Here is a 17,216-nt window from a genome sequence, read left to right on the forward strand (position 1 = left end):
TCATGGCTTTCCTGTCCCCACTGCTTTTTGCAGGTATAAGCCCTTGGCCGAGACCCTCCCGGACGACAAGAGGATGCTGCCGGCCGAGGAGAGATGCCGGCTGGCTCTGCAGCAGTGCCCGTTACCAGGCTGGCAGGTGAGTGATCTACAAGCTCCTACCAGAGCAGTTGGGGTTTCCAGTAGCGGGGCCGAGTCCCCACGGGGAGCTGCCCCAGTCTCACTGGCAAAAACAAATTGCTGTGATGTGTTTGGCAAAGAGAGATGCTAAGTGTAGTCCCTGGAAACATATCAGTCCTTCTGACTCACCGGTTTCATCAGCAAATGCAGGATGCAGGAAGCTCGGAGCCTCTGTTTATAGTGCGGGGAGAAGGCCGGAAGCCCCACTAAGTTTGCCCACATCCCAGACCCCAGTGCTGGTACCAGAGCTTTCTGGAGCGTCTGAAAGGGAGCAGAAGTCGGAGGAACCAAAACGGGGGGGATTGGAAGAGCTCAGGGGTCTGCTGGAGGGATAGCCAGGCTCCCAGAAGGAGGAAGGAACAGGAGACAGAAGAGCAGGGAGATGTTCCCCACGAACACAAGGGCACAGTTTGGATTCTGTTTAATCCCTGAAGCAACTCAGAATGCCACCGTGACTAGGGTTAGGAAGAGAAAGAGGAATTTGAAAAGTAAAAGAACTGAGAAGGTAATGTTAGGGCAATAACAGGAAATAGAATAGAGTCCACCACACCAGGAATGATTGCAGGTTCCTAGATATAAAACATCTGCAAGTGCATTGGTGGCAAAGAGCTTGGTGGCCAATAGCTTTGGCAAAACATAAGCATTACTGGAGAGCAGACATACATCTCATTTTTTAAAAATGAGAGGGAGATAGAGCATCTTCAAGTGAAAATGCATGATAGTTGATGAGGCCAGAAAAGAGTACTTCAGTGCAGAAATGACATGAAGAGAAGGTTCAGAATTGCTGACGTGTCTGAAAGCGGCCCCATGTGGGTAAGACAGGTATTGAATCCTGGATTGACACTAACACCCTTATCTGTCTACGACGAAGAACTAAGAACCTCGCATTTTAGCATCGATGAGTAACGTTTTCATCGTCTGTGCCACCCAACCTCTTTCTTTATTATCCTGTCCCCTGTTCTTTCCTTTTTTTACCTAATAATGGAGTTGAGCTTCAAATAGCGGTCTGAAGGAGGACGCTCACACAGTCGGTAGTAGGCATGAATGCACACTTGTGCCAAAAGATTGGATAAAAAAAGGAGGAAGGAGGACTTGCTAACACAGAGTGATGTCAGCTAGCCCCGCTCCAGTCAGTGGCATAAGATGTGGGCTCACATGCAGAATTGTTCCACAAGCCTGTAGGCGGTGAAGTTATTTCAACTGACTCATTGTCAGAACTTTTAAGCCAGTACCTGAACACTAGTGTTTCCTGAATATAGAACACGAAGATTTTCTCGTTGCATTTTGTTCCTTAAAAAAACACAGATAAGAATAATTTACTTTATTAATGTTGAGAAAGAAGGTTGACTTGTCGAGACAAAGTGAGGGAATCTGGAAGAATTCTTCCACTGTGAGAGTGACCAGCAGGGACCATAACACCTGACCAGCCGTCGTTCCTCCGAGACACCTGTGTAGAGTGTGAGGTCAGACGTGAGGCGGCAGGGGGCTGGGGAGCAAGCCAGTGCGCGTGTGCTAGGACACTTGACAGTGCAGCTGGGGACAGTATGACACTGAATCCCACATACATTGGGACTTTGAAAAAGTGCATCAAAATGCAGAAGAGTTCCCATTTCATTACACTAGTTTATTTTCCCTCACTCTTTATCTCCCCAAAGGAGGCCAAAAATACAAGACAGAGAAAAAAAGAAAGGTATTCATTTGCTGATCATGTTTGCTTATACGTTCCCTATTGAATAGTTAGGAAAGACAGCTTTCTCCAGCTTCTCCAAGATGTAGCCTTTCATATACTTGATGCTATAAGGCGAATCACTGACTTCACAGAAATAAAGCTTATTCATGTTTCACTCTTGTGCTAGTCAAACAGCAAAGGAAGTTTTTTAAAAAATTATTTATTTCTGACCTAGAAAGGCAGACCCCTCCGTTTCAGAAACAAAGCATTTGTTCGAAACGCGGTGATAGTTACAGGCAGAGTTGTGGCCGCTATCTTCTGGCTGGTTAATGAAGACGAGGATTAACTAGGAGCTGTTTGAAACAACAGCAGGTCGTAACGGGCGGTTCTTGTATGGGCAGCCTGATCTGAAATTGCTGAGTCCAGCGGACACTTCCTGTGAAGCCGCCCGTGTTCATCCTTTGGCCGAGTGGTTAGCGTGAGATTAATAGCTATTCTTCTCCAAGGTTTTTAGAAGCGATGCTAGAACATAAAGGGATCGGAGTCATCCTTTGCTGCGTGAATCTGCGTAGAGTGTTAGCTAGAAATTCAATTCTCTTAGCTAAAAATATGATCCTTTAACTGTGTGTCTGATGGGCCTTGGGGATCTTGTGAGAGTGCTTCCTTTCTCCCAGACATCGATCAGAGGCTGTGCAGGAAAGACTCCGCGTCATCCGTAGCGGCATTCTAGCCCCATCGTTCCTGTTCTCTTGCGCGTTACAGCAATTCCATCAGCGGTGCTGAACACCGGGATTTCCTTCTGTTTCAGACGAGGAGAGACGTCTTCCCTTCAGTGTTGTGCGTTTGTTTACCAATCCGCGTGTGCTGTTTATTGTTTATGTAGCCGTGGGTTTGGAGTCGGTACGTGAGGCCCTGGAAATCCTGATATTTCATAAGTAACGCTTCCTCTCATCCTTGGAATTTGTTACAACTATTTATAGGGTTTGTTTTGTTTGCCTTATTTGAGTTAAGCCCTATAACAATTCCATGCAGAAGAAGGAAGGTAGGCAGTGAACAGGAATAACCTCATTTCAGACATGAGGAGGTCGTCTTAGAGCGAGACGTACTGATCAAAATACAAGGTGCGGCGAATATTTCGTTTCGGTGGGGAGGCCCCTTTGCTGGGACCAGACCCGGGTCTTCTGTGCTGTGTTCTTTCCACTGCACTCGCCTCGATCTGTCTCTTTTAATGTAGCTACCGAAAGCCCCTTTCCTCAGACTACAGAACTTGAAAGGCATGGGTTATGCGTCCCGGCCTGAGCTCCCATCAGAGGCACTGGTAGGTTCGTTTATGACTGAGCTCCGATCAGAGGCACTGGTAGCTTCGTTTATGAGTCTGAGCAGACTGCTTCCTGTAGTTCGTGTCTTTTTTCTGTTTCTGATTCGCCCAGTAGATGGAGGTAAAACAAGCTGGCTACTTCCCGTTGCTGGCGATTCTGATCGGAATGTTTCTTATGCAAGCGTCAGCCCACTGACCCTTCAGCAGCCGGGGCTTTTGGAGGCTAGGTCCTGACTGCATTTTGCAAAGAAAAGGAGGAGAAGGAGAAAGGGAGAAAAGAAGGAATTGGACTCAAGGGAAGAAGTGTTTGACTCTGTCCAGTGTTTAATGTCAGCTCTAGTGTGAGAGCGGAGACCTAGATGCTCCGGGCGTCCGGAGGAAACAGCAGATGTGGTGACGATTCTCAGGCCAGATGCGAGTCTAGGGGACGCTCGCCTCGTGTTCACCCCTTGGGCAAAGGCAGGTGGAGAACAGCCCTGCTGAAGCGTGCAGGTTGCCAGCTTTGCTCGCGACCGAGCCCCCACCTCCGTGTCCTCTGCTTGTTCTCACTCCTGAGGTTGCCCACCTTCGACCACGTTGCTGCCTGTCTGTCCTCCACCAGCGAGGAAGTGCATCCTTGGAGGCCGCGGCTGCCCGGTTTGCTGCTGTGTCTCCAGCACAGGTGACGGAAAGATGCAGGCAGACACTCTGTGCAGGTTTGCAGGGCCAATAAGTGAGTCTGTGTCCATAAGAAGCCACGAAACCTACGCTTATAGTTTAGATACGAGTATACACAGACATATACGAATTGTTAGAACCTGGAACAATTCACAGAAACCTAACAGTGCTAATATCTGGGGAATGGTTTTGGAATGAGAATCAAATGGAATTTTTAGCTTGTATCTATGTTTAGAAGGTACCTGTATCTGTGCATTACTCCTGTAATTACAAATGACTTTTAAAATTTGTAGCCACTCCCTAATTTAAGTGGAATATTGTGTAGGGTCAACTTAATTATTTTAAGCTTTTATGAAAAAAACGGTAAGTCACACTGACAGTGCTTTCCCTAAAGCAGTTTTGTTTCCAAATAATAATTAACCTATTGCATAATTTACACCCCCGGCCCTTTCTTCTCAAAGGCATCTTCACAGGATTCGAACTGGTCACCACAAGTTTGGGCGGACTCACTCAGGCCATTACTCCCTTTACGTACTCAGCATCACCGTTTTAACAGAAGGGGGTTTTAATTTAACGAAAAGTGGAGAAAAATCATGAGGCAGTGATGGCTGGAAAAGCATCCTTGTTCATGTTGATGAAATGACATATTTTAAAAATACGCTCAAAATATGCTGAATCAGAGCTTTATCCTTATTTCAAGGCAGAATTTAAGTTGCTCAAAAAGAAGTAGAAGGTTCTTGAAATGATTTGAGTGGACTCTACATGACTGCCTTCCAGGACTGTATTCTGTCTCACCAGAGGTATTTTTCTTTTTGAAACGAAGAGTCTGTGGCATACTTTGTTTGTGGTGAAAAAAAAAAATCTACACAGTTTGAAAACAAGTGAAATTAAGCTGCTAGTTATTAACCTTCTACTATTTGGTGTTTTTTAAATTATTCAGGTATTTCATTTATTTGAATATATACATTTTTAATTCAGTCCCCCTTTAAAGGGTAACTTTAAAAATAACCCCTCCGGACTGTGTACATTTAATCAAACACTTTCTGCCCTGATTTCCCCCAGCCATAGACCAGCGACCGGCAGGCACTTTGGCTCACGTGAAACATGCGTGTTTTGCCCTGTTATGTCATTTATATAAAGGGAAAACTTTTGAAACTAATTCTAAGTGGAAAAATAAATGGTATCATCTGATTTTCACACATTTTATATGAATCAACTGGTTAGAGGATGCTTTCTTCTGTGAAGTTATTTGAATGCTATATTCATTTTAAAGCCATCTGGAGGGTGACGAAGAGAGAAACAAATCTGTTAGAGCCCGTTCATGGGTGCCAGGGGTGCCGTGCAGCCCCCAGCACTCGTAGGGCCCAGGGGGAGCCGGGCTGGGGGATGGCTGACCCCCACTCAGCAAGGCTTTCACAGGGATAGGTTGCCCTGTCGTTCCAGACTTTTCTAGAACTTTGGGGTGAGAGGAGCTTTGCGGACAAGCAGAGTGTCCTGTGTGACACCTGTTGCAGGACAGCGTGGAAGGAGAAATTTCGATGATAACCTGAGAGGGACTTCACGTTTCCTCTAAGGCTGTACGAATGGGGGGTGAGACACGGGAAGGCTGCCGGTGACTCGCTCAAGATGGTACAGACAGGAAGTAAGAAACGCAATTAGAACTTGAACTTGACCTCAACGACCCACCTGATATGATTCTTAGTCCTTGTGTGCGTGAGAGAGAAAGGAAGAGAGATCTAAAGGAAGTAACAAAGGGCAGACTCCACATTCAATGAAATATACGTTTCCTGTTTGTGCTTATTCACTAACAGAAACAATGACAGGACTTCCCTGGCGCTACCATTGCAGGGGGCACGGGTTCGATCCCCGGTCAGGGAACTAAGATCCCACATGCCAAGTGGCGTGGCCAAAACCATAAATTAATTAATTAAAAAACAATTACAATAATTATTTTCTTCATCATCATCCTTTAATATAATTTTCATTCCTTATATCTTCTCACGTAAGGCATGGCCTAGATTCCGCTGCGTGTCTCTCTAAAATATACGGCCTTGGAAGAATTCACTCTGACAGTACTAAGAATTGCAAGATTAACGTAACGTTAAATAAAATCATTGGATGAAGGAGTGATTATTTCATTAACCCCAAATAGTCCAGTAGAGAAAAGATGATAAAAGAAAGAGCGAGAAACTGTTAAAAGTTTTAAACATGCTCCACTTTCTGTACATCTTTGAAGACGAGACCATTGTATAAGGGCCCTTGGCTCTCATTAGGGCAATAAATTAATGGCTTATAGCCTTTGTTTTATTACTCGAGGGGCACTTCATAAATCAACCGTAAGTTCAAGCTAGAAAATAGCCTATAAAATTACTCTTTCTCTCATATTCCTCCTCTTTCTCTGGCATTATTAATGTTGAAAATAATCAAAATTAGGGATCTAAGAGTATCTCTTGGTACTATGTGCATTGTGACTGGGAAGTACTATATATATGCACGTATACGTGTTTCCTTTTTTCTCGTGTACTAAACACGTACGTATACACGTATATATGAATATAATTTTGTTATAGTGTTCAATCTGTATAAGAAACTTGAAAATTAGAGAAGAAAATATAGATCACCCACAACTGAACTACCTAAAGATAATTACTCCAAACCCTCGGTGTGTATTTAAAAATAACATTACAGATGTTTGATTCTTGGACAGTGTGTCTCCCTTTTCACTCTGAACTTTATTGAGGACAAATATTGCATCTCTTTTTTTCTTATATATTTTCACACACACGTGTGTGTGTGTGTTTCACGATCACGTCTCCTGGGGTCTGGGTCATAGTAGACAACCAGTGTTTGTTGAATGAAAGAACGAATGAATCTCCTACCTGTTATCACGTTTCTTTTGGAAATGGAAGTATCCACAATCGAGTCTGGCTGATACGTGTGATAGTCCTTTTTTAAAGTCATTTTATGTTTTCCCTCTCAGCCTCATTAAGCAAAAGGCTCAGTGTAATATCTGGCACTCAACCGTTGCTAAGTGAGAACAGGGTATGCCTATGGCTAATGCCATTTTCAGGTCTTAGGAATCAATCTACTTTCTTGTAACTCCAGGTCAACAGCCTTACTGAGCATCGTTTGTGTCCTGAAATTACACAGGCAGTTGTGATGCAATGTTAAGGAGGAATGGCCTGTCCCCCTCACAGGGGTCTTACAGTCTAGTCTGGAGGGGGATGGGAGGTCTGTACCGTGGGCAGTGAACGAATAAATAATTACAGGTTAGGGTCCCGTAACTCCTCACTGGTAGGGAACCAAGGTGGACACTGTGATGGTGAATCCCAGGGCCGCTCAGGTGGGCGGCCATCAAAACAGGCATCTCCACAGCCACCACGTTCAGGCTGAGACCTGAGGGCTGGCAAGGAGCCAGTCCCGTGATGGGGCAGGAAGCAGGGTGGGGTGGGAGCCCTCTGTGCTGTCCCAAGGGGACGGCAGCCCAAGAGAAGAACGCAGATGGGAGCAGGATGGTGGAGCCCCGAACACCCACCAGTGACAAGGGGAGAGACCACACCGTGGGGCAGAGTTTCTCAGCCTTTGTTATTTCACTGTCGCTCCCCTCCATGGAAAAAAATGAATGAGGGAATGGGACTGGGGGACAAAATCTTAGCTGTTACAGTAGTTTGTGGCCCTTCAAGGATCAATCTTCCTGGACAAGCTTGGTTCTTGACAACTACTGAAAGAATGGTGGTCCTGCCTACACCCCATCCAAGTCCGTCTCTTCTGCATCAGTCTAGTGTTCCCCACTCCAGACTGAGGTGGTCATCCAATAAGCCCTTATTAAGCATCTGTTGTATGCCACCAATCTTGTCATAGCTAAGCGGGGTTTTGCCCATCAGAAGCCAACGTCACCCTCTGAGGCAGAATCCACCTTGCTGAGAAAGGATGCTTAGAGGGACACAGGGGCCAGAACCAGGGGGACTTGTATGAGCAAAGCACAGTGTTCAAGTTCAACGTGAAGCCACTGATGAGCTTTAAGGAGGGTGTTAACATGATCTGATTTAGGCTTTAAACATGAAAAAACGTATCAAGCAAGACTAGAGCTGGGAAGCCAGGCAGTGAACTTAAGGTCGTGACCTACCTGAGACAGAGCAGAGGTAGACGGATAGAGACGGTAGCTGAGGCAGAGAAGGGACGGAACCTCACAGGGACCTTCAGACAACAGTCTTATCATATTTAACTGAGTCAGAGTGAACTCTCCTTTAAAACCGGCACATTAGTTTAGGTCAGGAATGTGCGCCAGCTCTTCTGTGCAGGTGTGAATTTGCTGCACAGAATATGTGTGGCGCTCCAAAAGATGGAAAAGACCATATGATATTGCTTATATGTGGAATCTAAAAAGAAAAAGAAAAGAAAAGGTACAAATGAACTTATTTACAAAACAGAGATAGAGTCACAGATGTAGAAAACCAACTTATGGCTACCAGGGGGGCAAGGGAGGGGGAGGGATAACCTGGGAGACTGGGACTGACATATGCACACTACTATATATAAAATAGATAACTAATAAGGACCTGCTGTAGAGCACAGGGAACTCTACTCAATACTCTGTAATGGCCTGTACGGGAAAAGAATCTAAAAAAAGTGGATGTATGTATATGTCTAACTGATTCACTTTGCTGTACACCTGAAACTAACGCAGCATTGTAAATCAACTCGACTCCAATAAAAGTTATAGAAAAAGGTGGAAAGGACCTGGCCCTGCTGGAGTTGAAAGCAGAAGACAGTTCATGAAAGTAAACATAGATGAGTCTCAAAGCAAGCGTGATCACACCACAGAACATTAGGAAAGCTCGGTAATGTTTCAAAAATCTAAAACTCTACGGATAGTCTTAGAGAAGATGATGAGGATGAAGGGCTATGAGGGTTCACATTTTTAGAAGTAAAGCCGACATCCAGGTACATAAACGGCAGTAACGTTTCTGTTGCTGGCGGTGGCCATGCTCCAAGTTTGTGTCTGTACCCACCCCGGTGAGCACAATGGCTCCGATTGTGTTTATGCTGCTGTTAATCATTTATAACATCACATTCCACAGGGCAGGTGAATATTATTGACATCATTGAGCCCATTTTGTCAAAAAGACAGAGACTAAAGTGCTCCCTAAATGAATCCATTAACTTACCCAGTGCACTTTCCTCTGTGGTTTTGGAGCTAATCAGCCTCGTCTGGGGTTGGCACTGGTTTGGTTTGCACAACGTGTCGCTATGGGGTGAAGAGATTTGTTCTTTCTGTGAAGCACTCTTGACCATACTGGTACGATTTCCATAATGAAATAGTACATAGGCTCACATAGTGCGTAATTCACTCGTAAGCACAAAATAGTAGTTTTCATTCATCACTGCTTGCTGTACAGGTCATACTGTTCTAGGTGAGAGTCATTAATTTTTCTTAACCTGTAATTATATGTAATTCGAGCCAAACCACTTTCTTCAAATACCAGAAGATACAGTACTCTTTTAGATGTGTGTAGCTGTAATTATCTTTTCTGCATTGAAGTTAAACTTCAAGAATAGTCTATTTATAACAAAGAGAAAAGAACTTGTATTTTAGTACAAATGTATCCTTTGAGGATGTTTAAAAGCACATTCAGAGCCAGACTGAACATTAGAATATTTATATTTAGTAGTTTTTCAAAGCCACCATGAAAATGTAAAATCCTGTAGTATTATTAATAAATATAAATATGCAAAATAGTGGTCTTCTGTAGAAACTTAAGGAATCAAAGAAGCAAACGGGGCAAATATGTGAATTCAGCCTGAAAAAGATGGCTTTTAGTTAAATGGTTGTTTTACTGAGCTTCCTCAAAGGATAAAGCAGATTCTGTCCATCCTTGTGGTCCTGGAGCCTGGCACAGTGCCTGGTATTAGGAAGGCCCTAGGCACATGTTTGATTTGTGACTGGAGGGAAGGAGGGGTGGATAGATAGAAGGATGGAGGGGTGGATGGAAGAATGGAGGAATTAAGGGAGGGGTGGAAGGATGGATGGAGGAATTAAGGGAGGGATGGAAGGATGGAAGGATGGATGGAGGAATAGAAGGATGGATGGAGGGGTAGAAGGATGGATGGAGGGATGTAGGGACAGAAGGGTAGATGGATGGAAGGATGGAGGGATGGAAGTATGGATGGAGGGATGGGTGGAAGGATGGAGGGATGGATGAAGGGATTGATGGAAGGATGGAGGGGTGGATAGTGGGATGGGTGGAAGGATGGAGGGATGGAAGGATGAATGGAGGGACGGGTAGAAGGATGGAGGGATGGGGAGATGGATGGAGGGACAGATGGGTGGATGGACGAATGGTGAGTGAATAGATGGATAAGACAGACAGGTGGTAGGATAGGTGGGTGAATAAATGTGAGGCAGGAAAACCAGGAAAAGATATGAGATACAAGGCACCTAGGTACTACATGAAAATGATAGTCAACCAGGAATGTGTGAAGGACTGTCCATAGCGTGCCTGTGGGAATGCTGGGGTTTGGGAGGCTGCTTCTGTTTGAAAGAGATTACCTGGTACAGAAAGGAGAAAGATGTGTGTTTTAAAGGAACACAGTGACATTCTCAGATCAGCAGGAAGAAAAACAAACCTGATGGGAGAGAGACACAGACATCAAAACACATAAAAAAGTGTGTTGTTCTTATGATTGCCAATAAAGCTATTTTAAAAACTGAACAGATTGACACTGGTGGGGCACTTTAAGAGATAGATACCAGGGCATTTTTTGAAATTCTAATATTACAGTAAAAGAAGTTGACTACTTTTAATCTAGCTATGATATATCTTGTCTTTAAACGGGAAGTATTTGTTTGAACAATGCTTCATGTTTTTAGAGCAAAGGAGATTAAAATTTTTTAAGCATAATTTTTTGTCTGTAATAACGAGCATAAAGCATTTTGCAGCAAAGATATAAGCATCCACAATAAACTGTTTCTCATTAAAATATAATCTGGTAATTATATGTGGTAGTTATTAATAAAAAACCTTCCAATAATATGACATACAAGACATATGAAACATCCGAGATAGCATCTCACATAACAGTGGCAGCAGCGGTGACACCATTCAGTAAGAACCCTGTGCTCAGATGCTGTAGGCCCTTGACATTGTCTGCGCAAGCCTTGAATTGGTTTCTGCTCTCAGGGAGTATGTGGGAAGTTAGAATAAGAGTCAATAGCATCTCTTTTAGAGGAGTGAAATGTGTTAGATCTTCAGAGATTAATAAAGATCATATTATGGAAGGCTTTGAATACTAAACCCTGAAGTATGCATTTTAGCTTAGAGGCAACATAAAACCACGGAAGGTTTCTGGAATATTAATGAACTGGAGGCAGTGGGCAAGGTGAGTCCAAGAGTAGGTAAAGAATTAGAGGATGAAATAGGCCCTAGATTTTGGTTACAATTGCACCAGAATGTGATGGTACCAGAAATATGGAACTTAACGTCTTTGTTTCTTGAACTGCATGAGATGCATTTTTATAAAATGAATGAATTCCTATAGTTTAAACAGATACAATTTTTTAAAGATTCACTTATTTGAAGTAAATTAAATTTTAAACATCTGAGTTCATGTGGTAGCTCATGTCCCTGAAAATCACTTTCTTTGAAATTCTGCTTTTTCCATTTTGTCATTCCATCTACTTTCCTTCACCCAATATGTCTAAATTATGACCTTTGTATTTTTCCAACATTATTCTAGTCCACAAATACTTCACAGTCAAGTTGAACATTCAGACAGGTATACCAATAATGACAAAACCGGGAATTCAGTGGTATTCTAGAGATATCTTCAAGGTACATTAGTGACATAGACACACTACTGTAATGAATTCATTGTTATAAAGTATACACTAGACTGAGAGTTCATGAAGCCATCTGGGTTTTGAAGGATGAACAGGGGCTTACCGAGTAGATGATTCAAAGAGAGATGAAGACAAACAGTATACGTTAAGCCAGAGGAAAAAAACAAGTTCCCCTTTTGGAATGGCAAGAACTATGATATAGTTTGAGAATAGATAAACTTGAATGCATTGAAAAAGGATCTTACTACAGAAAGTCTAACAAACATTTCAAAAGAGTTTGAGCAATATCCTGAAAATCATGACCTGCTATTAAATAATTTTTTTTTTTTTTTGCGGTACGCGGGCCTCTCACTGTTGTGGCCTCTCCCGTTGCGGAGCACAGGCTCCGGACGCGCAGGCTCAGCGGCCACGGCTCAGGGGCCCAGCCGCTCTGCGGCATGTGGGATCCTCCCGGACCGGGGCGCGAACCCGCGTCCCCTGCATCGGCAGGCGGACTCTCAACCACTGCGCCACCAGGGAAGCCCCTATTAAATAATTTTAAGCATGAAAGTAACATAGCGAGATTGATGTTTAGGAAGATCACTCTGGAGATAGTTCTGCCCGTGGTCTGCCAATCAGTGAGGGGTGGTCAGATGGGGGATGTCCCCAAAAAGGTGAGGCCAGTGCTGTGCGCATCCGGCCATGGAAACGGGAAGTATGGGTCCCTTTACGCTCCCAAGAAGGGCAGCCCTCCTCTGCGTCTGCCTCTCTGTGATTGAAAGCAGTAATCAGGGATGATGGTGAAGGGACGGAGCGCCAGGGGAGGAACCTCACAGGTGCCTCCACATCTCTCTCTACCGCAGCGTCCAGTCCGCCTACACTCCATGGCAACCGCCCATCCGGCCCTTGTCTGTCCTCCTACAGCCTACACCTCTGAAACAATCCCTGGAAACTAGCGATAATCGAAACTTTCGAAGTCATCGATGACAATTGTGTTTAATCTTTTAAAATCTGTCACTTCAAAGAAGAAAAAAACAAAAAACCTAATGGTTTTCTAATAAAAATAGCAAAGACTCTAATTCACAGGTGGTTTACTTTTACAGGAGTCAGGATGACATTACCATTTTCATCTCACATAGGAGATGACGCATCTGGGAGTTGCACTTTGCATCTAGGGAACACAAGCAGAGGACTCAGTAGGAGGACGTGTCAACCTCTCCTTTTCTCTGGTTGTGAGAGCATCTTTTTATAAGAGAATGCAGCCAAAATCAAGAATGTAGGTGATCTGAACATTTGGTCTCATTCAGATGAATCTTAATTTGTTGGATTTGATATAGCATACTAAGGCGCTGATTACAGAGAAACTGTACATGAATTCATCACGGAGACAAAATTAAAATGGCCAACACTTTTCTCCTAGTCAGTGTCATTAATAGACAGTGTAAATCCTTGAAAATTTTGGGATCTTGTCTGGGTTTTTCCTGATGAAGATAGATTCCTAGATTTATGTCCCACTAATCCACAGTATCAGTGAGAGCAGAGGCCGTAAGGACTAAAACGTATTATTCAGAACGGTTTCTGCGGAAGGAATCTGAAATACTACTAAATAGCTAATTTCATTCTTTAAGGAGAAAGAAACATTTACCAAAAGACCAGCACAGCCAAACAAATGCTAAAATTTCTAGCGAGCATCTCCAGATATAGGCGACATAAGTCATGTGGTAAGCAATAAAAATAAAGAATGAATGAATCTACCTATTGGATAACTGTAAAGTGAACCCAAATAGCTAAATAAAATTTTTTTTAAATCATCTGAATGCGATGGCAGTACAATACCCAGCCGTTTGCACAAAGTCTTCAGCTGTGTCTTAGCAGGACACTTGCAGTGTGGATTCAGACTCCCTTCCGCCCGCCCTCCCACTGGATCAGAAACCCAGAAGCCCTCCTCACTCACAAAGCCCTTGGTTTTACCTGCGCAGGGAGAATTTCCATGAGTGTAACCACACCAGAATCTCACCAGGAGCTTGGGAGCGGCCCCGTCCTCTGGCTCCCACCTTCCCTGTGTCTGCCTGTCTAGCATCCCACCTTCCCTCGTACGTGTCCTGTGACTCACGTTCCCATCCTCTCCTCATTTTCCCAAACCGTGGATCCCAGCAACACCTCCTTTTTTTGCTGCCTCCGAGTCTGGCCTGACAGGCAGATCTGCCATGTGAAACACTCAGACCACTTCTTAACTACCCACTACTGAGTCCTGTGAAATTCCTAATCATTGCGAGAAAATCCATTTCATCCATGTTTACTCCCCTTCAAATTTAGCTTTCCTATGTGACCTGACAACTGCCTATTTCCTGAAAATACTCTACTACGAGGTTTCACTTTTTGTCATCTTCCTTGTCTTGGTAGAGGAGAGCAGTGCAGCTGAATCATTGCCCCCGACGTTCTAGCTTATGCTTTTTTTCTTTTATTCCCTCCATGGTTTATCCTATCACCTACTGAGTTCCAGGACTTATTTCCAGCCTGATGAATGACTTCTGGGCCTGGCTTACGTGTTCGTCGTCCATCATACCTTCTTTTCATCCTTGAGGACATTATCATCTGTCTCGGTGACTCATCTTATCCTAAGACCTCAGAATTCCTTGTCTTCTGTTTCTAATCTGAATCCACCTTCCCCACAACCCCACCACTTGTGACGTGCAAGAATTCATATTCTTCAGGAGATGTAAATATACATGTGCAATGGCAGATACCTAATGCAGGACAGTAAGTGGAACAGTCATTCATAGCGTGCTGTGGGAACACAAATGAAGGTCACCCAAGCCCTACTGGACGTGGAGAAAAGGATATCAAAAATCCACTCCTGGGGGCTTCCCTGGTGGCGCAGTGGTTGAGAGTCCGCCTGCCGATGCAGGGGACACGGGTTCGTGCCCCGGTCCGGGAAGATCCCACATGCCGCGGAGCGGCTGGGCCCGTGAGCCATGGCCGCTTAGCCTGCGCGTCCGGAGCCTGTGCTCCGCAACGGGAGAGGCCATAACAGTGAGAGGCCCGCGTACCGCAAAAAAAAAAAAAAAAAAAAAAATCCACTCCTGGAGGTGGGGTAAAAGGTAAATAGAAGTTGGCCAACAGACAAGCAACAGTTGTAGAATCTTCCAAACCCAAATAATTGATTTCATTATACTGTCCTGCTCAGAGCCCAGCCCAGCAACCCATTTCTCCGGCCAGTTTTAAGCAGGAACTTTATAAATTTTGAATACAGTTTCCAAAATTATTTTCATAAAAGTTAGACGGGATCCTCTTTAAATCTTTTAGTGTATACCCAGTGTTCACAGGAAAATGTCTGTTCTTCACTATGTGGCCACCGGTTACCTGTGTAGCCCCTTCCCTCATCACACCGCACAGGGCTGCACCTCGAGATGGTTTGTCGTCTTCTGTTCCTTGCCTAGTTTTTCTGTCCCACATTCATCTTTTCCCATCATCCCTGGAAAATTTTTATATCCCCAAATCTAGCACAATTCTCAAGATAAACCTACTTTGATTTTTGGAACGGCTGTTAGAAATGTCACTAGATGATCTTATTTGCAAAGCAGAAATAGAGACACAGACGTAGAGAACAAATGTATGCATACCAAGGGGAAAAGGGTTGTTGGTGGGATGAATTGGGAGATGGGGATTGATACATATACACTATTGATACTCTGTAGAAAATAGATAACTAATGAGAACCTACTGTAGAGCACAGGGAACTCTACTGACTGCTCTTTGGTGACCTAAATGGGAAGGAAAACCAAAAAAGAGGGGATATATGGATACGTATAGCTGATTCACTTTGCTGTACAGTAGAAACTAACACAACATTGTAAAGCAACCGTACTCCAATAAAAATTTTAAAAATAAAATAAAGTAAAAGTTGATTAAAAAAAAAAAAGAACAGGGTAAGGAGTAAAAATAAACCAAAATCCAATCCAAGACCAAAAAAAAAAAAGTCGCTAGAAGAGATCTTAGTCATCCCATGCAGCTGTCTTCCTGCCCGGGGTCTCCACTGAATGAAGGGAGTAGAACTAGAATCCAGCTCTTCCACCACCATCCGGAGGTCTTGTCCCCATGGTGCGCTCCCTTCATACGTTAGTTCTCCCAGAGTGGTCATTACTGCTTCTACCCGTTCTGTAGTATCGCTGCCTCTAACTCTCTGGGAGTTTCATTTCGGAACCCAAGTTTGCGTGAATTTTGCTTCGGGGATTGAGTTTCCTGCAGCGAGTTACATACCACAGTCGACAATGAACAGAAAGATGACACGCTCCCTCCTTCCCAAAGCCTGCCTCACAGATTTGCTCTGTGGTGCTCACAGACAGTACCAACTGTTCTTCCTGTTGACTGCCAAAATCATTCAGCAGTTGGGAAGAAAAAAAAAAAAAACTCTATGAATTATGGAAAATCACTAGGGAGAGAGAATGGCACTACAATGGGGGGAAAAAGTGACAATTCTCTGTGGCCACCCATTCAAGTACCCGCCTCGAATCTCAACCAATTTAAAGAAAACTAAATGAAGAAGGACATCTAGTCAACCAGGGGCCTCTGAAACAGGAGAGCGGTTGAGGGCTTGTCCTGTCCATCCAAGTGGCTAGCCCGACTGCCATAATGCAAGATTTGAGTCTCAGTCTCTTGCAAAACCGCGTGCTTCATTAAGACGACAAATCTTGGCTAAGGGGAGAGCTGCATGAGATGGGAAGTGACAAAAGATGTTCGGAGTAAACTCCGTTTCCATGTGAAAAGCTTCATAAGCTACCTCTGGCCAAGCGCTCCAATGGCAAGTCTGACCTGTCAGCCTTTCTGGTACCTAATGGTGTGTATGAATGTACCAGCTTCGGGTGCCCCTTTGACATCTGACACAGGCTGCGGGGGTAAGTGGTGGTGTCAGCATTTTAGTGTCCGCAGCCCATGCTTGGGAGCACACGTGTTGGTCTCTCATCTTCACGGTGTTTGTCTCAAGTGCTCAGAAGACGACTATGAACGTATCACAAGGTTTGCCTGAGCTGTATTTTTTCCGTATCTAACAGGACGTCACCTCTGTGTGTCCACAGCTCTTCATGTTAGTATTTCCCAGGCTCTTCTGCAGTTATTGACGTCTGAGCATTTCCACTGTGAGCGTTTCCATTGTGAAGGGCATTCCTCACACCTACCACAGCCCTGTGAATTCTTAGAAAATAAGCACAACACACCAGAAAATTATTTTGAAGACGCGTGGATATGGCTTATTGTTACGTGTTTTTCAGAACTTTCTCTGACAGTGCTTCTCATCAATAGTGGAACATTTGGACTGGCTTGCACACCACCAGGGCTTTTACTAGAAACTGATTCGGTAACATGCTGAAATTCCTTTTTTAAAATTCTAGACACGAATGTTCATTGTATAGCTACTGTTTAGGCAGGCGTCTAGAAGATTATTGCTCAGAGATGACGACGTGAAGACTTTTTACTTTTGTGCTGCGGTTCTATCACTGCAGTTGTATAAACATTTGATTTATAATAACATATGGTGTAGTAGAAAAAAAATCATTGAAATGAAACAGTTTTGTGCATCA

The 17,216-nt window shown here is 43.9% G+C and overlaps 1 protein-coding gene across 5 annotated transcripts in view; it reads left to right on the forward strand.

The window, feature by feature from the left end:
• The window catches only part of MYO16 (myosin XVI), a 641,507-nt gene that overhangs the window by 551,090 nt on the left and 73,201 nt on the right, over nucleotides 1-17,216 (forward strand). For all 5 annotated transcript variants that reach the window (XM_079902787.1, XM_079902784.1, XM_079902785.1 and 2 more), the window contains one exon: nucleotides 34-136. In XM_079902787.1, coding sequence (XP_079758913.1) covers nucleotides 34-136 — 103 coding nt within the window. The remainder of the gene's footprint in view (nucleotides 1-33; nucleotides 137-17,216) is intronic.

This window comes from Stenella coeruleoalba, assembly GCF_951394435.1.
Source record: "Stenella coeruleoalba genome assembly, chromosome: 18".
In the NCBI taxonomy this organism is placed as follows: Eukaryota; Metazoa; Chordata; class Mammalia; order Artiodactyla; family Delphinidae; genus Stenella; species Stenella coeruleoalba.